This window comes from Apiospora kogelbergensis, assembly GCF_038363985.1.
Source record: "Apiospora kogelbergensis strain CBS 113332 chromosome Unknown utg000009l_segment0_segment0, whole genome shotgun sequence".
Lineage (NCBI taxonomy): Eukaryota > Fungi > Ascomycota > Sordariomycetes > Amphisphaeriales > Apiosporaceae > Apiospora > Apiospora kogelbergensis.
In genome coordinates this window covers 1,590,258-1,612,554 of record NW_027117426.1, presented here as the reverse complement: position 1 = coordinate 1,612,554, position 22,297 = coordinate 1,590,258, and the positions used below count along the sequence as shown (strand labels likewise).

The window sequence follows — 22,297 nt, the reverse complement described above, 5'->3', positions numbered from 1 at the left end:
TACGTGGCGAGAATCCAATCGGAGGGCTTGCAACACTAGTGTCTTAATAATAATCGGGTTTTGAGTAGATTATGTTATACGCGTTATTGGTTAGATCGATATTGATATTTATCTAGATTCAGTTCTCTTGACCATAGGATTGTGTTGTTAAGATTTTCTTTATGTGCGTTGTGCTTTCTTTGTTCAGGAAGCAATGGATGCTAAGTCACAAACCCTTTGCAAGTTTTTTACCAAATACCGTTATGCCATGAACCACTGTTAGAACGGAGGTCTGCTCGGCATCCTATGGCAATCATCTATTCGAAAGAAATAGCATGAAAGTGCCAGTGGTTCTATAATTATCCCGATTTGAGGACCTTAACTTGCTGTCAACAGCGACGATCCTTCAGCCTGATCTACTTCATATCTACCAGGCAGGGACTAGCTGATCGAATCGAATGGGAGTAAAAGCAGTCGGCACCGAGTCCAAAGTGTGAAAGCAATTATCTTATTTGCTATGAAGATTGACCGGCTGCGGGCCAATCGCAGCTCGAGAATAACGTATTAAACATGGGGATAATCCATCCTGTCAATGTAACTACAATGCTACAGAATCCAGTCCAATCGTCAGGCCTCAAGTGGCTGACACCACGCATGCAGATGCCTTCTGGGGTAGGCGGCGGCAATGCACTCCCTCCATTGCATGTCCTCGACCGTGGTCCCGTCAAGACTCATGTCAAAGTGGCGCAACATGGTGGCGTAGGCGATGTACAGCTCGCACATGGACAGGTTCACGCCGAAGCACGCACGCGGTCCCCGGCTGAAGGGCACAAGCCAATGCTCCAGGTTGTCGCCTTTCTTGTGCTCGCCGGGCAGCCACCGCGCCGGTTTGAAGTTCAGTGCGTCCTCGAAGATCTCCTCCGACTGGTGCACGTGCAGGATCCCCATGCCCACCGCGGCGCCGGCCGGAATGTGCCGGCCGCAGATCTCGGCGCCTTGGGCCGGCACCACCCGCGTGAGCGAGACGCCCGAGGGGATGAAGCGGAGGGACTCTTTGATGGTGGCGGCTAGCAGGGGGAGGGACTCCAGATCCGCGAGGTTGGGCCGCGTGGCCAGAAACGGCCAGACGCTGAGCAGCTCCTCCCGCAGGGCTTTCAGCAGCTCGGGTTTCCGCAGGAGGTGCCAGTGGCCCATGATCAGGGTGTCGGCGACGGTGTTGGAGCCTGCAAAAACGAGAGTGAAGCCCTCGTCGTGCAACTCGGTGAGATCGGGGAGCACCTTCGTCCGCCACGCCTTGGCGTCGAGCATGCGATGGAAGATGGTCTGGTGCGGCGCGTCCTCCAGCTTGCCTGGCGAGTTTAGGACTGCCTGGAGTTGGCGGTGGATGATGTCCCGGACTTGGTACACCCTCGGTGCGATCACGTCTGCGTTAGGCAGAAGCTGCATGACGAGGGTCGGTGGGAAGGCGTAGGTCAACCTTCGGATCCAGCTGAAGTTCTTGAGCGTGGGGAGAGCAGGCAGTGTGGCGTCCATGCCAAGGATCAGGGGGTCTCTGAAAAGGGGCGCGTCTAGGGCCCCGATATTATTGCCAAAGGTAAAAGACATTATGGTGTCTAGCGTGAAAGAACGAAACGCGTAGAGAAGGTCGATGGACTGTTGCGCCGAGTTCATCTTGGTGATAGCAGATGCGAGCTTGGCGGCCTGTATTTGCAGTCAGCCAGGATAGGGGCGGTGGATGAGTATGGAAGGGTTGGTAGGCACTCACATTCTGCCATACTAAACCCTCGATGTTCTGGATGGCCTTCTTGGAGAACATGGGCATGAGTACCTCTCTTCGTTCTTTCACACTGACGTTTTAGCTAGTATCTGGGAAAAGGGGTCAAAAAGAGCCACACCTTTGGCCTGGGCATACTTTCGATAGACGAAAGACCCAGACTTGAAGCCGGTCACGTTGTACAGCTCATCATCCTTATCCCATCGCTTGGTGTTGTTGTAGATCTCGTGGAAGGCCGATGGTTTTCCGAAATGCAGCTGCGGTCTCACGTGTTAGCTACATAAGCAATCAACACAGACTTCTTGCTGCCAGGCACGACTTACTTCGTTTGGCGACACCCGGATAACGTCACCTGCCTCGACGTGTTACCAATCAGGTACGTGCGGCGCTTGGACACCCATCTTACCATATTGTTTATGCAGGCCGAGTAGTTCTTGAGCTACATTCTGCTGCAGCACAACCTCTTTATACGCTCTCCAGAGCCCCGTGGCCCCGGCCATGCGAGGCCCCGGGAAGTTCCGCAAGGGGTGGAAGAACACATTGTACACAATCCTGCCTAGAAACAGAACTATGGGAGCGGCAATGGTGGCCCATAGCCAGACGATGTTGAGAATCATGGTGTGTATCGGTGTCGCTCCGGGAGTTGCCAGGAAACAAGGACGAGACACTTGGTCGCTATATAGTGTTCGGCGGCAATTCCTTCCGTGGCAAACGGCCGTCCATCCCAGGAGCAACGGGGAAGGGGTGCTGACAGAAGCCTTGGCGCCCAGCACGGCAGGCGCGGCTACTCTGCATGCTGTAACTGCGATAATACTCGGGTCCCAGGGCGTTGGCGTTCTGCTCACAATCGACGACCATATGCGGGTTCGCGGGCTGCAGACACATCGTGGTCGGAGTGGATCTACAGTGCCATCGTCCGATGGTTGAAGGGACGGAATGCCCAACGTGCATGCCACCACGGCAAACAGCCAATCCCATCAGACCATCCGAACGTCCCCATACTTCAATCGGCAGGTTGCACTACCAAGCTCTTGCCGATCACCGCGAAGTGGTCATGAGGTCGCAGCTCGCCCGGGCGTGCCAGCAGTCTACTGCAGCCCACATGTCTGCATCACATGCGTATCACCAACCGAACTCGCTACACAGCCCACAATGTCGCACACGATACGGGCGTAGACTGACACTACCACTGGGCGCCAATCAAAGCCATCTTCATCGCCATTCTAGACCGTTCTTTTCCGTGTATTTGGGGAAGATGGTGTGCACGCCACCCAATGAAACGGTTTGATCGCCGACTCAATGCCAAGCTCCCGACTAGTCCCTATACAGTATAAGACTGGAAGCTTGGCTGCAATACCGACGGCAAAGAACAGTCTATCATGTTTCATACCAACGTCACATGCTGTTATCTGTCATGTCGGTCCTCTGCATGGGGATGCCCAATTGACAGGAGGAGGATGCTTGGATGCCTGATAAATGTCGCCATTGCGAAGCAGAGGGGAACTATTGCCGACTGCAGGAATAGCTGGATAGTGTAGTTCAACCAACGACAACCATCAAAATACGTCCGTGAAAGTTAACATTACCGCGTTGGTATGGTTCACGCAGGGAGGGAGACAGAAGTAAATTGAGCCCAACGTTGGCCCCAGCCTCCAGCCTTTGTGTATGGTCGAATCGATGGTGATATTGTGTCCGTGATTAGTGTCCACCTCGACGGCCTGTTGGACTTCATGATATAAACTTCCAAACGGAGTGACGCAAACCCCGTGAGGCGGTAAGCGCAGTAAGTTGTCCAGCGTCAGTCGAATATAACTCTTCATATCAGGTAGTTCCTCCACATACGACCACATCCTGCTGAATACTAGGGATCCCGTCCGCTCTCCCATATATAAGCAGCAGAGAGCCGAATTAGTACTAGGGTCGGTGACGACCTGGGAATCCTCGGTGTTGTATGTTTTTGTTTTGTCTTTTTGCCATGCTCCTGTTGGAAAGACCGCCGACTAGCCCCCGTCCTCAAAACTGATGTTGAAAGTTCGGCTGCGGGCTCTCACCGTTCCAACCAGAAAGACAGTGTGTACAAAGAACGAACAATTTGCCAAAACGGGGCAAAGCGTACCTTCTGGACTCAACCAGCACCGCTTGCCTTCGTTTTGTGTACCGACATGTTCCGGCTATCCCAGTACTCCCTGCCGTAGTTGACCAAAATCTCCCCGCCGGCTATTATTCCGCCGCCACCGCCGCCAGCCTCGGCAGCAGCAGACCGCCGGCCCCCTTGGCCAGCCCAGCCGGGCAGACGAAGATGCCGACCCTCCGCTCCCACTTCCAGCCCTCGCGGCGCCGCGCGGACGGGACCTGCACCAGACAGTCGCGGAACTCGGCGTTAGGCCTGTCGGCAATGCCGTGGAAGTCGTTGGTCATGCGGGCCTCGTTGCCGCAATGGGTCGCGTCGATGCTGAGCCCGCCGCCCCCGGTGCCAGCATCCTCCTTGTCGAACTGGTGGAAGCTCAAGTCGTAGTGGCTGCGCACGTCCGTGTCGTCGCGGCTGTCCGTGTGCACCCGGCCGACGTAGAGACACAGGAAGGACGAGGGGGCCAGGTCGGCCGCGGCGAAGAGGCCGCGCTGTCCGAGCGCCGGGTGCTGCTCCGGTGCGGTGATGGTGCGTATGCAGACCCGGTCTCCGTTGTTGGGGCCGGCGACCAGGGCGCGGGGCACTTGGTCCAGGGACTCGGCGGTGGTGGAGGGCCGGCCGAGGGCGTTGCGCATGTCGGGCGTCACGGCGGGAGAGTATGTCAGGTCCGTGAGATACTGCACGTCTTCGGGCCAGTTCTCGGGAGGGCTACCAGCCGTTGTCGTGTCAATCGTGGTCATCTCGGCTCATGGAGGTGGGATGTTCGTTTCAGCAGTGGTGGAGCCCGGCCAATTTTCATCGACGGTCGTAGAGCCAAGCTTTTCCCACAGACTAGCGGCGTCATCTACGGGAAGCACATAATAAATCCCGAGATCTTGTCTGGCTAGTCTCGGTGTCAACTTGAGACGGAAGATTGGATCAGAGCCAATCATTTGCGGTAAGCCGAGGGCTAGTCCCCTTTGGGTAGACGATGAGCTGAAGCCGAGGTCGAAAGGGGCTAGACTGCATCTGGGCCAAGCCGAGCTGTCCCTTGCAGCCAATCAGAGTTCCCCTGTCAACATGTCAACGTCAGGGCGCTCAAGGGGCAAGCCGAGTCTCACCAGATGTCCAAAAGTATATATACTGAGCATCTTTCGTCCTTTCTGGATTGTACTGGCCGTCTCGTGCTCCCAGACCCAATTGAACAACTAAGAGAATCTCAACAACAGATCATGAGTGAGACATCTTCGGCGAAGCCCGCCGCGGCAAGCTATGGAACCATGGAGGACGTCCATCCCAACAATATCGACAACACCGAGCATCCTGGTGTTCCAGAAGATGAAGAACGAGACCGCTCTTCGTTCCGCACTTATACTACCTTCGCTGCTCTTTGCGTGAGTGCTTTTGGAACCCTGCATCTCCCCTTCCCACAAGACTGCGCACTGTTTCGCCTCTCCATAGCTGACTCCTTCTGATCTACCAGCTCAACCTCTTTGTTGCGGCCTTGAACCAAACCATCGTGTCTACCATCATCCCCTCCATTACCGCCGACCTCCCCGGCGGCGCCGCAGGCTACACATGGATCGGCGGTGCCTACCTACTAGCCAATGCAGCATGCGGGCCTATCTGGGCTCGTGGTAGCGACATCTGGGGACGCAAGCCAGCCATGCTGACAGCCATCGCCTTTTTTGCCACCGCCACAGCCATCATCGCCGCCAGCATCAACATGACCATGCTGCTGGCAGGCCGGGCCCTCCAGGGCGTCGCAGCAGGCGGGCTCATGCAGCTCGTCACCATCACCATATCCGACCTATTCAGCGTGCGGCACCGTGCTCTGAGCCTCAGTGCCCTAGGCCTTGTCTGGGTCGTGGCGGGCACCACTGGCCCTGTTATTGGCGGTGCGCTATCACAGTATACAAGCTGGCGCTGGTGCTTCTGGCTCAGCCTGCCTGTATGCGCCATCACCTTCGTCGTCATGGTTGTATTTCTTGATGTGCACAACCCTCGCACGGCATTGGCCGACGGACTCCGCGCAGTGGACTGGTTTGGGATCGTCTCGATGTTGGCGGCGACGCTGCTTCTTCTCCTGGGGCTCGACCTGGGTGGTATCGTATACTCTTGGAGCAGTCCTGTCATCATCTCCATGCTTGTAGTTGGGGCTTGCATGGTTCCCATATTCCTCTATACGGAGAAGCGCTTCGCGAGGTTCCCTCTCATCCATCTAGAAATGTTTCGCGACCGCTCGAACATCGCCACCGTCATCATTGCTTTTACTCACAGCATCTCTTCTTTCGGAGCTGAATACTACCTACCCCTATATTTCCAGGCTGTCAAACAAGCTACGCCCTTTCAGAGCGGATCCCTGATTCTGCCCCTGATCATCACTTGCGTGGTAGTAGACATCCTGAGTAGCGCCTACATGTTCAAAGTCGGTCGGTACCGGGAGTTGATCTGGGGAGGGACGGCATTGTTGACCTTGGGTACCGGCTTATATATTGCATATGACGCCGACACTCCTCTGGCAGCTATCGTTGGATTCCAAATAGTCCATGGTCTGGGCATGTCTTCTTTGTTTCATACGCCTCTGATGGCTCTCCAAAGCAGCGTCTCACAAGCCGACACGGCGAGCGCCACGGCCACCCTAGGCTTTCTCCGCAACCTGGGTATGTGCTTGTCGACGGTGATCGGCGGCGTTGTGTTCCAGAACAGCATGGCGTCTTGGAGGACACGACTGGCGGACAGCGGACTTGACGAAGCGCAGCTGCAAGCGCTGTCGGGATATGAGGCTTCAGCGCACGTCCATATGCCCCAGACCCTGACGGACCCGGCGCAGCGTCAGACTGTTATCAATGCTTTCTCCTGGAGCATTCGTAATATGTTCATCGTGTATACATGTATTGCGGCAGTGGGTGTACTTGCATCGGCTTTTGTCAAGCAGAGGTACATGAGCAAAGACCATATCGAGACGAGGACCGGTATCGATAATATGAACGATCGTAGGAAATCGAAAGCTGCCAGTACGAACGAAGTGCTTTAACAAAGAGAAAACGGCGGAAGTCTGTAGAAGTATATCTGTGTTTGGTTGCTTTGTCAGTTGCTTGTTAGAATATCACGTATATGAATTAGGTCCACCAAATATCAAAATGAAAGCCGTAAAACGCTTGGGCAAGACAGGGAAGAAATTTGGAAGCTGATTCCAAAGTCCAGTCAATACTCACATCGCTCGAGAGTTTTCGTATTGCCGTCCATTGATTCGAGTCATTCGATGGAATCTCCAAGACGGGCAGGTTCGGGCCTGTTTGAGCTACTTTTCTTGCAACACGGGAACGCAGCGTTTTGAGAGGTTGCGATGCCGTTATGCGAGTCATGTTGAGGGCTGACCCAAAAGCTGGACGTTCGAGTTTGTTATGTCGATCAGGGTCGGTAAGAGTTTGGCATGATAGTGTTGGGTTGATGTCAAGTGAGAATGTGTGGACCTCGACGGATGGCTGTAATGTAGGCAGGTATGAAGAGGTTGCTGCGGAACCACGTATGCGTTAAGCATCCTTGATGGCACAAATATAAATCGATGTGTTACAAGCCCAGTGGGGAGCTTACTTCAGTCTGAAACTTCTTGTTGCCCATATACAACGTACCAGGTAGCTACATTTATTTATTGATGCGGGCTGGGCCCGTAACAGGAAAACTTTACTTGGATGGATATGGCTGAACTGAGTACACTATGTTGTAGGTTGGGGACTTTGGTGGGCAATATTCGATACCGTAGTTCACATTTTTCAGTTAATTTTATAAAAATACCCTCGACCCATCAAACCATATACAAGAAGGAATACAAGCTCTACTAACTGTTATCCTAGGTTATTGCTTGGGAGATCTCGGTGAACCATCAAACAATCTCGCGAGGATCTGAACTCTGGCTAAGAAACACTCACACGAGCTCCCCATCAGAGTCGGGTGTAAGCACACGTCGCGAGTTCTGAAACAACAAGTCACGCCAGATCCGGAATTTACCCCTATCCACCAGCGAGCCTGGACGGTTGGGGTTATTCAGCCAGAGCTTGTTGGTTGTTAGCGTGGCTTCTCCGAAGTTGGTGATCTGTCGAAGGTAGAAGCCCGCCCATGGATTGACGCGCATGTTGTCGACGGAAAGTTGCCGCTGTTCGCGTGCGCAATCTACGGCCTGGCGTTCATAATCTTCAAGATTCTCCCCCGATAGACAGGTCAGCAGACGGTTTGCCGTCGATAGCAGCTCCAAGTTGGCGCCAAGTAGCTCGGACCTCACGTCCGTGTCGAACATAGTCACGTTCCGTATGTTGCCGGACGCAGCAACGATCGCGTCAAACTCCTTGCGCCATTGATGTAATTCGGCCCTGAACGCCAAGATACGCTCGTAAAGCACGGTTTGGTCATCTTGGGTATCGCCATACATCAAGTTGGTGACGTCACGGAGGTGTCGTGGGAATTTGATGAAGATGACCCATGAGGAGATGGCAATGTAGCTCCGAGCTGACAGAATCTCGTCGGGGGAGATCACGTACTTGAGCAAGCGCTGCCATGGGTCTTCGTCTAGGAAACATGCTTGATTCAAACGACAGCTCTCGAACACCTGTAGTGAAGGTAAGCATGCATACGGAGGCACATCAAACTCCAACAGGACCTGATCAGGGTGTCTTACCAAGGGACCCATCAAACTAAATAATAACGACATCTCGTATGCTGACAGGAAGCGCATAGGGCCTCGCATCTGAATCAGGCGGGCAGCACCAGCAATATGCCGCTCCCAAGCATGGGAGCGTTGTGTCTCCAACAACTTTGAACCAGTCAGTCTGCGTTCGTAGGCTAAGGGACGGAGCGCATCATGGCGGCACTAACCTCGTACAAGCTGAGAAGCTCCACAGTGCACAGCACATCTGCATCATACCAGTTCTGGCCGTTCACAGCATCTTGTAGGCTCTGCAAAGCTCGTCCGTACTGCAATATCTCGCGCGTTTCGGGTGGCCTCGCTGATGGAACCAGGACGCGCCGGGCGCGCATAGCCAGGCACCGTACAGCCTCGTCTAGGTAAGGACTGTGCCCGTACTTGATGGGCACAAAGGAGAGGTAGGATCGGCGACGGCGACTAACGAGACCCCTCAGCTCGTTTGTTTGGAGTTCAAAGATGGCCGATGCGGTCTGGCCCACTTGGACCATGGTCAAGGCCGAAAGATCGAGGATGTTCAATCCCGTCTTGGCTGTCACCGTCTCGAGGCCCATCGGCGGCATTGGCCTCGGGGGCCTGTTTTGGCGGGACCGGCGCTGTAGGGAGTTGGAAGTGGCATTTTTGGAAGGACGAGTCGTCGACGACGATGACGACGATGATGCTGCTGGTGCTGATGTTGTTGGCAATTCGCCCTGGACTGTGTCGCTGTCAACCGGTTCCGACTTGACCTGTGCACGTGGGCCCTGCGGGGTAGCTGTAGCTGTCGCTGTAGCTGTCGCTGTAGCTGGACCAGCACTAGTAGATGCCGGTGTGGAGGGTTGCACAAAGATGGGCACTTGGCGAAGATTCTGCTTGCCCCAGCTGGCCGAGCCCTTGCGAGCCGCGGCCGTGGCCTTCATGGCCTTCTTCCGGATCTTGTCCCGTGCCTTTTCATCGATGCCGCGATTGTTCTGGTCTGTGACGATGAACTCAAAGTTGCCGCCGCCGCCGCTAGCCATCTTGACTGCCTTCCAACTAACGTGGCGTTAGGGGACGTAAAGGTGGTAGGTGTGTTCCCGCAAAAAAAAAACGGGCGCTACAGCGTCTCGACAAAACGTGTGTCGTCCCAATTCGAAACTGGGCAGGATCCGATCCCCTCAATCAACTGGTTCGAGAAGGGACAGACTCCGACTGTTGGTCAATTATACGAACGAAAAAGTCGATTGAGAAGGGTCAAAAGGCTATACGCCGTTTCTCTACCGGCTCGGGGTGTTCCCCAGCCTTAATACTTACTGCCACGGCACTTGGTTCGACAAGGTGGGCAAGCCAAAATGCCGAACTAGCTAGTTAGTGCTTCCTTGTCCAGTCTTTCCCTGCCACCAATTTCCTGCTCGCCCCAAACGATATTTTCAGACATCATGCATGGCAATGTCCGCTACTGTAGGTCCAGTTCACATTGATAAGGGTTCAGATCCGGGTGTCTGCTGGGACATGCCTAAGCGAGCCTCAATCTTGAACAAGATTGGTACTGAGAACGAAGCTGACAGCTGATTCTGCGTGTGTCACCAAGTAAACTCTCAGCCAGGCCCCGGCTGCCCGGCCCCCGGGGAGCAAGGGATACGAATCAGATCAGACGATCGCAGAGACTGTTTGGGCCGAATCAATCTAGCGAACGGGACATGCCGTCATGCCACTACTGGATGGGTCTATTTACAGTAACAATAGTCTCATAGGCCTGCAGGACCAAGGAGCAGGCTCCGCTCACCCCTCGTCTGGCCCCTCCAAACACAACTGCTTGCAATATGCAACCTTTGCTTTTTGGATGTCCATATCAATTGCAGCCAGCCAGCCGCACGCATCCACCACCTTCTCCAGCACTGAATACCTATGACTAACCGATGTGTGAACAGTTCCAGTCTGCAGTCTTCTGCCCAGTCCATGCATGGGCCAAGCTGCCATGGATACGACAGTGGGTAGCCGTGCAAGGGAGCAAACACCCCCGCATGTTTATGCTTTTATCTTCCATGCGCGGTTGTCTGCGCCGTTCTCGGCGAAAGGCTCGGATGTTGCCCCCGGTGATCCTGCCAAGGATCCACGAGTATGCGAGGTTAACGGGCCACCTAGCACGACGTATCACCGGCCTCAACCCTCTGCCACCTCCACTCCGGCCCGGGCCTTACAGGCAATCCCGAAGCGTATCCCAAAACAGTCCGCCGGCTTCGCAGAAAATGCCCACAATAGCGGACAGACTGCTCGCCTGTCCTGCTCGCCTTTCTTTCGTCTTCTCCTGCTGCCGCTGCCGCTGCCGCTGCCGCTCATACACGTATTACTCAACGTCCTTCTGCGCTAGATCCATATCTGATCAGCCCAACAACACAAAAGGTGTGCCTCATAACTCAGCCACGACGGGTTGCAAGCTGGAGAGTAGAAACTCAAGCCATTGAACCACGTTGAGATCAAAGCCTATTGGCGAGGTTATCCGTATCATTGTATCGGCCCGGGTATCAGGATTGAGTCAGAACGTATGTTTAAAAGTATAATACTGATCTCGTCAAATCTATTGCGATTCACTTGTCGAGGTCGAGGCTTTGTTTTATTTGTATATGCTCGAACGTTTACAAATTCTGTGGCTCACACCTTACGTGAGTTTTCAACATTGTTGCCTGCTTGTCTTGAGCGGAACTGCCATTGTGAAAATCAGATCACTTGCTATGCAAATAGAAATTTCTCGATCTTGTGTTGACCGGACTGGCCAGGCACTGCTTCCCTTACTTTCCTATACGTTGGTAAAACAAAACTTTAACCAGCCCAGGAATTACCAAGATGGTCACCCTTGGCTTGCCTATGCCCATTAAGACATTACGCGTCATTCCAGTTGGTATTCTCAAGTAGCCTGAAGCACGTAGTTGGCCAAGATCAAAACATACAATCATAATACAGAAATAAGATTTTGAATCATTCCCATTCATTTCCCTTTCCTCTTGGTTACAATTATTCTACTCTTGGACCATGAAGAACCTGTGGTCTTGTTGTTATTGTGAGGCCGCTGTTAGGCATGGTTCATACTTAACCACAATCTGGTCAGAGTCTCCTACACCGATGTTTTTGAACTTGCGGGTGCCTTACCCTTTCGATGCCTTTACCACACGTGTGAATCACTGAGGTTTCAACATACTTTTCAACCTGCAAAATTCCAATTGTGACCCGCAGTTCTGGTATGATTTCAAAATAAATCACAATCAGTAGAGCACAATCAGTAAACAAGGCAGCAGCCCTCTGGAAATGTACAAGTAGAGGCCCTTTCTCCTAATCCTTTTTCATTCTTCTCTCTCCTAACCATCCATTCTTCACATTCTTTTCTCTTCTTTTCTCCTGGGCAAGAGAAGAAAATGCATCCGACTCCTGGGTACGAGGATAAAAGCCATCCGGTCCATGCGCCACGACTTGAAACTGGAAGCAGGTCCGCAATGACTGCAAACTAGATACACTCACACCGTCCAACCCGCATGACTCTAAACTGCATGGGGGCCCAGGTTCATGGCTTTAAACTGTCGACAGCCCAATCTCCCTCATGGCTCTAAACTGCAAGGGGGACCCAAGTCCCATGGTCTGAAACTGTTAGCCGTCCTTGCTCAAGACGTAAAACTCGGGCCGTCCATGTCAAAGACGTTAAACCTGGCCGTCCACGTCGGAGACGAAAAACCTGGCCGTCCATGTCAAAGACGTTAAACCTGGCCGTCCACGTCCAAAGACGTTAAACTAGACCATCCAAGCTCCATGATGTTAAACTGTCAGTCGTCCATGCCAACGACGTTAAACTGTAGACGGTCCATGTCAAAGACGTTAAACTGTAGTCGGTCCATGTCAAAGACGTTAAACTAGACCATCCAAGCTCCATGATGTCAAACTGTCAGTCGTCCATGCCAACGACGTTAAACTGTAGACGGTCCATGCCAAAGACGTTAAACTGTAGTCGGTCCATGTCAAAGACGTTAAACTAGACCATCCAAGCTCCATGATGTCAAACTGTCAGTCGTCCATGCCAACGACGTTAAACTGTAGACGGTCCATGCCAAAGACGTTAAACTGTAGACGGTCCATGTCAAAGACGTTAAACTGTAGTCGGTCCGTGCCTCATGACGTTAAACTGTAGGTCGTCCAAGTCCCATGACGCGAAAACTGTCGGTAGTCCGCAATTAGACTATAAACTAGTATGTCGTAGGATCCTATTGACTGACGAACGGTTCACTCTCCACGTGGGCTGTCTGTCTATCATATGGAAGATCAAATCAGTACCCTCTACTTGCGCAGCTTGCTTCATCGTGGAGTCGAGCTTCTGTGGAAGGGAAACATTTATTTCTCTCATGTGCTCCATGATGTTATTGCCCCTTGGGATATGATGCTAATGTATCGTATTATGTTCCTTGTTGGTTTCTTCATGGTTGGAACAAGCAATTGTCTGCAGTGCCTTCGTAGTCGTGATGTTTCGTGGTGTATAGTTTGGTGACCTGTTCATGTAATGCCCTGTCGGTATGAGGTGCTCTGTCATACATTGCTTCATCTCTTCATGAGTTCGTACCCCTGCGCGTGGTGATTTGTGATATCTTGGTATTTCCATGTCTAGGTAAGTCAATAATTATTCTATGGCTATGCAAAGTCGCCTAGCCCATCATGTCGTCATGATTCCTCCTCTCATACCCGTAATCGATGTCCCACCAACATGCCCGCATACGCAATGATGCGGTACAGCAATCCGATGCAGAACATGATCAACACATTGAGCCAAAGACGGTCGAGGTGGAAGCCGGTTGCCTGTGCGGCGAGGTCTGTCTGGTACAGGTAGGAGAAGGGGTGAACCATCTGCCCAAAGTAAAGCTCGGCAAACCAGGTGCCTGGGCTTGCACGCCAGAGACCCTCGATGCCCCAGTCGCGGACCTGAGCGAGGCTGGGTGCGGCGCCGCTAAGAATGCCGACAACCAAACTCAAAATGGTAGCAAAGAGGGGGGCGTCTTCGCGCCGCGCCACCATGGATATGCACGCGGCCAGGCCGTATATAGCCCAGAAGTAGACGAGGTTGGCAATGAAGGCGATGCCATAGGACAGACCCCCAGGCACGGCGAGTAGGATCAAGAACGTGGTGAGGTGCAGGCAGGCCAACACCATGCGCGGAATGACGGCAGCCACCTTGGCGAGGAAGTAGGCTAAGCGCGAGTGTCCCGCCTCTGCCTCACGGCGGTACAGGAGGGTCTCCTCGGAGAAGACGCGGACGGCCGGCGAGGCGGCTGAAAGGCCGATGGCGATAGCGGTCAGGAGGGCAAACTCGGGGACGGATTTGAAGTCGGCCGCCACTGAGAGGACGTCGTAGGGCTCTTTGTAAAAACCTGTAATGGCACACATACCGTTAGTGGCTGGAAATTACCAAGAAAACACACCCTTCCTTCGCTTTGCTCACCTTTGAACATAATTCCCTTTTTACCGTTCTCCGCCAACCCGATCAAGAAGCCTGCCACCGACGAAAGACCAATCTCGAAGAAGAACGCGGACTTCATCCGATACTGTTGGAGCATCGCGCGGCGGAAGCAGAGCCATATCTGCTTTATGTGAGGGGCGCCGCGCTTCTTGAGAGCTTGTTGAATAGCCGTGTTGTCCGAGGTGGCCAGAGAGAGGACCGAGCCATACTTGTTGCGAGGATGCTTCCCCTCGGCACTGTCCTTGTTGCGGGAGGCGCTGGACCATTGCGCTATAAGGGCCTCTTTGGACACGTCGCCGCTCTTCTTGTAGATACGGCCATTGCCCGTGATGATGTCAGTCACCACGTCGCCCGCGTTGCCGTGCTCAGGGAAGTGGAAGCCCAGGTTCTCGAAATAGGGCTGAGCCCCTTTTTCGGAGCCCTCGTACAGGAGCTGGCCGTTGCCAAGCAGGATCAGACTGTCGAGCATCTCGAAGATCTCCATGCGAGGCTGGTGGATGATGACGATGATGGACAAACCAAGACGGGCGATGGCCTGCAGCGTCCGCATCATGGAGACGGCAGATGTGGCGTCCAGGCCGCTTGTGGGCTCGTCGAGGAAGATGGACATGGGCGCCGCCGCCAGCTCCATGCCAATACTCACACGCTTGCGCTGACCGCCGCTGATGACGGGCTTTCCGACGCTTCCCACGAGGGAATTTCGTACGTGCGAGAGCTCGAGGCATTCGATGACAGAGTTGACATGGTTTTCGATCTCGGCGGCGGTCCAGGTGCGTGGCAGCCGGATTTGGGCCGAGTGCAGAATATTCTCGTAGACGGTCAGTTCGGGTAGGACGATGTCGTCCTGTGGTACGTAGCCGATGAGTTTCTTATAGCGCTTGATCTTGCCTGGGCTGTTGTTGACCATGACCGCGCCGCCTGTATTGGTGATTTTGCCCATAAGGAGGCGCACAAATGTCGACTTACCGGCACCCGACCCGCCCATGACAGCCGTGAGCGTGCCGCGCTCGATGGAGCCCGTGACATCCTGTAGAATCGGCTTCGGTGCCGACCGTGGATGGAATTGTAGGCCGGAGTATGAGAAGGAAAGGCCGAGCCTCGAGGCGTCCGTGGCCTTCCTCATTGATTCCACGAATCCTCGCAGCTGGACTGGTAATTCGTCCTGCATATCCTCAATGGGCTTCCCCTGCAGTTCTGCCATATGTATGACGTCCTGGAAGCCGTTCCACGTGCCGTCTCGAGGGTGATAAGTTGCGTCCATGGGAAGAGACTCCTGGTCTCGCTCGTCCGATAACGGCCGATAGCGTGTCATGGCCCTCGTCATTGACTTTTTCAAAATGCCTGCGCCTGCGTTGCTTTTCCATTTGCGGCTCCGTGCGCGAAGGGCCATGAGGATAACGCCTATTATGATCAGGGCATCGATGATGACGAGTATTCCGAGAGGGATGAGGAAGACTTCATAACTGGACCCTTCCGGGCACCGACTCCCGCCACTGCATGGGGTGGGGGCAGAAGCGCCGGGTTGGCAATAGCTTCGCTCGGGGCACCGTGTCATCTCCTTGCCACCTTTGGGGCAGTAATAACCTTTGGGGCAAACGACGGGCTCAAAGGGCCCCATTCCGACGGTAATGCCATCAACCGCGCAAGGGTCTCCCGCCAATCTCGACTGTTGGCAGATGGTGAGGGCGGGACAGAACTGCGGCAACGAGTTCGCCGTGTTGTTTCTGCATAGGAAGCCTTCGCTGCATCCGTCCTTCTGCCACGATTCCACCGTTTGTATCTGTATGGGGACGGCCCCTTCCCGCCAGCAAGGTGCCGCGTCGACCATGGTTTCTTTCTTCCTTTGCTGCTCGGCGGCTCGGTAGAACGAGGTAGAGAAGGTGGTCTGGTTCTGGCCGGTGCAAGCCTTGTCGTATACACTGAGAGTCTCGTCTGCCGGAGAGAAAGACTTCTTATCTCCATCCCATCTCAGCGCCTTGTCCGTGTTGGGGCCATTAGATGCGTCGTAAACCTTGCCCCCCGTCTCCGTCCCGTCGTGCAGAGGGGCGAACCATTTTCCAGTCGTCACTTTGTAAACCCCCTGTGTCTGGTTGCCGATGCATTGCCACGCCACGCCTTGTGAACGTGTCTGTTCCGGACGCCTCAGGGCACAGAGACATGCCTCTGTGTCAAGGAAAGTTGGGCCTGTAGGTGGGAACTGGGGGAAGTAAGGGTCCTGGGGTAGATCTCCTACGCCCACCAAGCTCGACGCCGACATGACTGAATCTGGGAGATGAAAGATGTCTTTGGGAATAGAATGTCGAAAGTCATGGCGAAATCTGACGACGGGATGCCACGGCCAACACTGGTTTTAACAGAACGAGAGCTGCCATCGGTCCCCAGTCTACGAAGGATTGGCTAGACAGCCGGGCCAGTGGCTGGGTTATTGTTGGAAGGTAAGATGGAGATCTCGGCAAGCTGCGAGCCCCGTACATCTTTCCCGTTTCATCTTATTAGGGTACTAGTAGTACTAGTAGGCAGAAGAATCTGGTCAGGTCAGACTTTAGTGTTGAGAGACATGGCATGGATCCTGGGATGCCACTCCGCCTTGCACGCGTAGCCACCTCAGCCCCGTAGAAGAAGGCAGGGTTGGTTGCGGCTGGGTGCGAAAAGGACCGGAAGGGACGGGTAGGAAGACGGGGAACCAACAGGCCGGATTGGTGGTCAAAAGTCAAATTTCTGTCTTTTTCTTTATGGGGAATGGGGTTGAATAGCAAAAGACAGACTATCCCGACCGGTCATCTAAGCGTTAGGTGGTGCTTGCTAAAAATAGGCATTGCAAAAGGTAAGCAAGTGGGTGAGAGGGTGAGAAAGTGAAAAAGTGAGAAAGTGAGCCCCTAGTGCCTAGTGCCGACACAGGTCCTCTCTCTAGGTAGAAAGAAGCTTGGCCTGGATTACTTACCAATTGGGTTGTATCCCGCGATTGGGCAAGCGTGCAGCACCCATCTTACATGTCTAATGTGTCGGTCTGCACACGTACTCGGTCAAATCAATGGCCATCCGCAGATGCCATTTCTTTTTGCCTTATTTTTCTTCTTCGTCAAATTGGATCAGCATCGCATAATCATTTGCTCCTGCAAACCATGTAGGTTGGTATACGAGGCCTGCATGTCCTGAAGCACGACTACCTCAATTACATCATGTTCTGTTGGGTACCCACTGTGCAGAGCCACCGTGCTTACTACGACCTAGTGCCTAGAGATGCTTGGGGTTGATTTTCCAGGCATCTCCATAGCAGGCACCAGCTTAAGCATTCGGGTATTCGGATGGATGAATCAAGAATTTGGAAATACATTCATAAGGCTGCATGGATCCAGGTTAGATCAACAACAAAATGGGTATGAATTTTGTGTGTGCATTATTCATTACTGACATCCCCCAGAGATGTGCACCATTACCATCGCATCACATCCCGGCTCAGATAACCAACTCTGACGTGAGCGGGAGGTTTCTGCTGCTGCTACCGACATAGACTTTGTACTCGCCTGTCTGGAGCTTCCATTTCTGCGCCTCGACATCCCAAACACTCAAATCGCGTCTTGTGAGCTCGAATTTCACAGTCACCGTCTCGCCCTTCTTGATCAGTGGCTTCTCGAACCCGCGCAACTGTCGGATCGGATTGCCTTCGCCGGGGATACCCAAGTACAGCTGCGCAACCTCCTTGCCGTCCATGCTGCCCGTGTTGGACACCTTGGCGCTGGCCGTCGCCACCACATCCCACAAGTCCGTCTGGCCGCCCTCGGCAACGGCGCCTACGGGGTAGGTTTGGCTTGGGGCATCGGTCTTGGAGACGGCCAGGTCGGCATACTCGAAAGTCGTGTAGCTCAAACCGTAACCAAATTCGTAGCGTGGAGTGATGTTGCGAACGTCGAAATGTCGGTAATCGATGAACACACCCTCCTCAAAATCGGCTTGCGGGAACTTCTTGTACTGCTCAGGAGGTGTGAACTGGCTGGGGTCTAGCAGCGCGCCATAGTCGGACTCGTCGCGTGCGACTGTGTATGGGAGGCGACCGGACGGGTTGACCTTGCCATACAAAAGCGAAACCAAGGCCTTGCCACTGTCCTGTCCCGGAAGGTGCGCGTATATAATGGCTGTGACGTTCGGGTGGTCGACGAATGTGTCGACCATGCGGACGCCAGCATTGTGGAACACCACAATCGTGTTGGCGCATTGGTCTGCAACGTTTACAATGAGTTTGTCGGTGAAGTCGTCTCGAAGATTCGGTCGGTCGTGACCCTCCGCCGCCCATACGTTCCCAACAACTATGCATGCGTCTGAGGTAGGGTTCACGCCGGGGTTTTCCGACTCAAAGTTCCAGAAAAGTGCCGTGCCGTCCTCGTATGCCTGGGCGACCAGGGCATCATGAGGTGAACTGATGAGATTTTGCGCAGTAGCCCCTGAACCACCACCCGAAATGAGAGTCCCGTTAACAGCAATGGCCGAGTAGGATATGCTAAGATTGCCCAAGAAGCCAATGCCAAATTGAGTTAGGTTGGCAGACTCAGCACCCATAGTCCACGGCGCAAAGTTCTGCCCGGCTGGGGCGACATCCGGGTTGTTGCGGTTGGGTGACTTGGCAGAGTACCCATACAGAGAAATGAGTTTCATCTTGGACGAATCCAAAGGCAGTGCCCCATTCGCGTTTTTCACTAACACATGACCTTCAGCTGCTCCGTCGAAGAGGGCGGGCCTTGCGCTAGAGTTGCGAGCATCGACAACATGGTGAGGCTTGAGGATGTCTTTGGGCATGCCTACACCGGGCTCGGGGAAATCAGGCTTATCTTGTCCCATCTGATACCACGATGCAATGATTCTCGTCACCATGTTGTCGAGCTGGGTTGTAGGGACGGAGCCGTTGTTCACCGCTTGAGTAAGGTTGCCAGCCCAGAAGGCATCGCCGCTCGGCATCGCCACATCGAGTCCACCAAGAGCTGAAGAGACACCAGAGTGCTGAGCGCCCCAATCAGATACCACCCAGCCCTTGAGACAGATTGTAAGCATGGAATTAGCCAGAAATAGGGGTTTTTCTTACCTGGAATCCAAGTTCCCCTTTCAAGAGACCATTTTGAGCCTTCGAGTTTTGGCAAGCATAAGAATTGTTGAGCCGCTGCTCAGAGCACATGATGTTCCCCGTCCCGGCTCTAACGGCATCGGCAAATGGCCTTCACATTGTGTCAGAACGCTATATCGAATCAAAGGAAGCAAACTCACCAGAGATACAGCTCGTGTATTGTCTTATCATCAACGTTGGAGCTGACAGCTTCTACAATATCCCCAGACCGAGTTGCGAGACGGTGTGTTTCTTGTTCTTGTGCGATAAAATGCTATAGTTTGTTAGCTAACTAGCTCCATTTTCATAGACTCAAGAAGGACACACCTTGGTACTTGTGATGACTCCTACGCCTTGAACGCCTGTTACAGTCTCGTAGACCAGACTTCCATCAAGGTAAGGGTCGGCGGAGAAACCTATAAGAAATTGACAGTCAGCACCTGAAACAACCTCAATATTTTGGTAGGATAGACTCACTTTCCCAGTTCCTGCCGCCTCGTACAGTGCGGCCCATCGGGCCAATGCAGGGCCCAAGTAGGACGTTCACCCCTTTGGTCCTTGCCTCACCTCCCATAAAGCGAGCTCTCTGGTGTGTGAGTTCCTTGTTCCAACTAGACGTTCGAGTTAGTTACCCTTGCACCCAGAAGACCTTCCGCTGGAGAAAATGCTTACCTTGCACCGGCGTGGATGCCAGACGGCCATGAGTGGACATAGTCCGTTGCTCTCACACCATTGCCGGCGTCGGCTAAGCATAGTCCTGAATTTCTTGTCAGCCGCAAGCCTAACCCTCCTTTTGTAGGATGGACAAACCTGGAAAGCCAAGTCGTGGTATACTAGGGATAAAACCCGAGCAACCATTGTCAACTGTGGCGCCTCCTGTCAGGTTTACCTGCAGCATGTTAGCCTTGTTAAAGGGAAGGCTCAGGATTACGTTGCATTACCTTCTCTTCCAGAGTCATTTGAGCGACTAGCTCTTTGGCTCGTGATACAGCGTCAGTCCAAGCCCCCATGAGTGGCCATTTCCGCTACACAGTCATGGTTAGTCTCATTCTGCCGATGGTTGTTGATGTTGCCACGGGAAGCTTACGTGTTGGGTACACCGGTTCAGACTGTCCGTAGAAGAAGGCATCGTCGGCAATGGGGGTGACCTGGGCAGCAGTAAGTACTGACAGGCAGGCTAGACCGGGAATGAAGGAAGACAACATGGTTGGAATTGCCGGGGAGCCCCGTGTTCTCTTTCGTCTTCGAACTGACTGTCGAGAAGCCACGTATTGATCGTTTGCCTCGTTCGGGGCATAGTGACATATTTATAGCGGCATTTCACGAAACCGCCCTGGAGCCCGGCCCTCCCGACATGAGGAGTGCTTGTACGGCTCAAACTTTATCCCGATGTGCCTGGCGACTAACATCACAGCGGAAAGAACCAGGTTTAGGCTAGCGCATCGGGATAGCTCCGGTATGGGCTATAAACAGCTGAGCGATGGAGCAACATGACGGCGGCCGTTTGCAGATGAGTCGATGGACGAAGGGTTGGTGGGTGATGTCGTCGGGGGAAAGGCGGTAAACGGGACCGGGGGAGTCGACAGCCTATTCGGGCCGGTCATGGAAGAATCGACCACGAGACTGCTCGATTCTCCATTATGTCGGGGTAAATCAGGAATGCAAGCCCTTAGTGGAGAGGTGGTCGCGTGAAAAGCGCGATGCTCTGCGGGGCCCTCCCTTTTCCCCATGTTGTCGACCCCTGCTAGTATCGGGCGTTGAAATAATGGCCGAGGTTCCCCGTCTCTGTAATCACTGACAGATGAAAAGGTTGGGGCACAAAAACATATGATGTAGCGTGGAAGACACGAGAGTAAGATCATGGTCGAATGCTCAATTGAGGAACAAACTGCGGTGCAAGGACGACAATGGATTTCACCATTTCTCGTACATCACATCAAGCGGCATGAGGGTAAATCAGACGAATGCTCAAGGTGAAGTGACAATGGATGCTGCTGAGTTGATGGCTCTGGCTATGAGACGATTGGACGGTCATTAATTACCGGTGACACAGCGCTGGGACGTGGGGGATTGGGGATTGGGGAATGGGGAATGGGGGAAAAGATGGGGGGGAGTGGGACGGCGCATTTTGGCTTGTGGGGAACTGAATCGGTCATGCAATGGAAGAATTTGGATATGCAGGGAAGACACCTCGGCAATACGAGATGAGACGACACGACATTGTCTGTCATCTCATCTTGTCACTTGAAAATGCATGGCATCTAGTAGCATATTCAATTCGTGGATGGGGATATGGGGATATCACAAGCACCAGCCACATCAAGTGCCAAATCGATGTCGATCACGTGCAGGTTGGAACGCCACTACTATAGCGCCAACATCATAGAAAACATCACGCAAATATAGCACGAGAATAGTGCAGAACGAAACTCAGTCGGTTTGTATTGGCTGACCATCGGCTACGGAACCGCAAATGATCTCTCTCGATCTCTTCAAAAGATCAGCTGAATTCTCCGGGGGATTGGTGTAGGAATTGTTAGGGAACATAGGGTTGTCGGAATTGGTATATCTTCGTCAAAGACGGTATGGACGTAGTAAGTCGTACAGGTCGTCCCATCTTGCTTGGTTTCCATGTCCCCATGCCCGTTCCTCCGTAACCTGATCGATCTCCATGTGATTAACTCTGGTGATGATCTCCTCCTCCATCTGCTCTCCTTCGAGAGCATTCTCCACAGAAGCCATCATGCCGTCAAGCCAGGCATTAGTGGTTTTGTATAGCCCGAGACGTTCTACAGTACGGTTAGGTCCGTAAGGTAATGGAAGAGTGGCCACGCGTTGGCATTGTCATGTATTGTTCTTTCAGCCCAGCGAGATACTGGTTGATCTATGTAGCAAAGATTTAGTACTTTCAGCCATCAAATCGCCCCTGTATAGGTGGTTCTCCAAGGCCAAGAACATTAAGGGATGCTAGGAGATTGATGGCAGAGTGACGGAAGGGTAAGCACTTCCAGATATGAACAATAGGGATTCAATACCTCCCAGTCAACTTAACCAGCTTGTGGCTAGCCACCCTATCTACATAAGCCATTATAATACCGTTGTTCAGTAAAAATAGCTCGGTGGTTTAGAGTACAACTCTGAAATTTTACACACACTGACCAGCTGTGGGTTCGATTCCCATCTCCGCAGACTTGTGC

The 22,297-nt window shown here is 53.3% G+C and overlaps 7 protein-coding genes across 7 annotated transcripts; 1 reads left to right on the top strand and 6 right to left on the bottom strand.

The window, feature by feature from the left end:
* Positions 1 to 606: 606 nt before the first annotated feature.
* PG998_013564 (uncharacterized protein) lies at positions 607 to 2,370 on the bottom strand (the record flags this gene model as incomplete). The annotated part of the gene is made up of 5 exons (XM_066880380.1): positions 607 to 1,680; positions 1,745 to 1,818; positions 1,875 to 2,010; positions 2,077 to 2,105; positions 2,160 to 2,370. 5 exons carry the CDS (start codon positions 2,368 to 2,370, stop codon positions 607 to 609), a joined length of 1,524 nt encoding a protein of 507 aa, XP_066724519.1.
* Positions 2,371 to 2,428: 58 nt separating this feature from the next.
* Positions 2,429 to 2,638, bottom strand: PG998_013563 (uncharacterized protein; the record flags this gene model as incomplete). Its single annotated transcript, XM_066880379.1, has 1 exon — positions 2,429 to 2,638. The coding sequence occupies one exon, from the start codon at positions 2,636 to 2,638 to the stop codon at positions 2,429 to 2,431; it is 210 nt and encodes a 69-aa protein (XP_066724518.1).
* A 1,335-nt stretch (positions 2,639 to 3,973) lies between these two features.
* On the bottom strand, positions 3,974 to 4,621 carry PG998_013562 (uncharacterized protein; the record flags this gene model as incomplete). Its single annotated transcript, XM_066880378.1, has 1 exon — positions 3,974 to 4,621. One exon carries the CDS (start codon positions 4,619 to 4,621, stop codon positions 3,974 to 3,976), a length of 648 nt encoding a protein of 215 aa, XP_066724517.1.
* A 471-nt stretch (positions 4,622 to 5,092) lies between these two features.
* PG998_013561 (uncharacterized protein) lies at positions 5,093 to 6,897 on the top strand (the record flags this gene model as incomplete). The annotated part of the gene is made up of 2 exons (XM_066880377.1): positions 5,093 to 5,254; positions 5,344 to 6,897. 2 exons carry the CDS (start codon positions 5,093 to 5,095, stop codon positions 6,895 to 6,897), a joined length of 1,716 nt encoding a protein of 571 aa, XP_066724516.1.
* Positions 6,898 to 7,788: 891 nt separating this feature from the next.
* On the bottom strand, positions 7,789 to 9,557 carry PG998_013560 (uncharacterized protein; the record flags this gene model as incomplete). The annotated part of the gene is made up of 3 exons (XM_066880376.1): positions 7,789 to 8,466; positions 8,536 to 8,670; positions 8,733 to 9,557. The coding sequence occupies 3 exons, from the start codon at positions 9,555 to 9,557 to the stop codon at positions 7,789 to 7,791; spliced, it is 1,638 nt and encodes a 545-aa protein (XP_066724515.1).
* A 3,673-nt stretch (positions 9,558 to 13,230) lies between these two features.
* On the bottom strand, positions 13,231 to 16,265 carry PG998_013559 (uncharacterized protein; the record flags this gene model as incomplete). Its single annotated transcript, XM_066880375.1, has 2 exons — positions 13,231 to 13,919; positions 13,991 to 16,265. 2 exons carry the CDS (start codon positions 16,263 to 16,265, stop codon positions 13,231 to 13,233), a joined length of 2,964 nt encoding a protein of 987 aa, XP_066724514.1.
* Positions 16,266 to 17,464: 1,199 nt separating this feature from the next.
* On the bottom strand, positions 17,465 to 20,305 carry PG998_013558 (beta-glucosidase precursor; the record flags this gene model as incomplete). Its single annotated transcript, XM_066880374.1, has 9 exons — positions 17,465 to 19,030; positions 19,083 to 19,212; positions 19,262 to 19,374; positions 19,428 to 19,516; positions 19,578 to 19,711; positions 19,773 to 19,857; positions 19,911 to 19,989; positions 20,042 to 20,073; positions 20,188 to 20,305. The coding sequence occupies 9 exons, from the start codon at positions 20,303 to 20,305 to the stop codon at positions 17,465 to 17,467; spliced, it is 2,346 nt and encodes a 781-aa protein (XP_066724513.1).
* Positions 20,306 to 22,297: the final 1,992 nt, after the last annotated feature.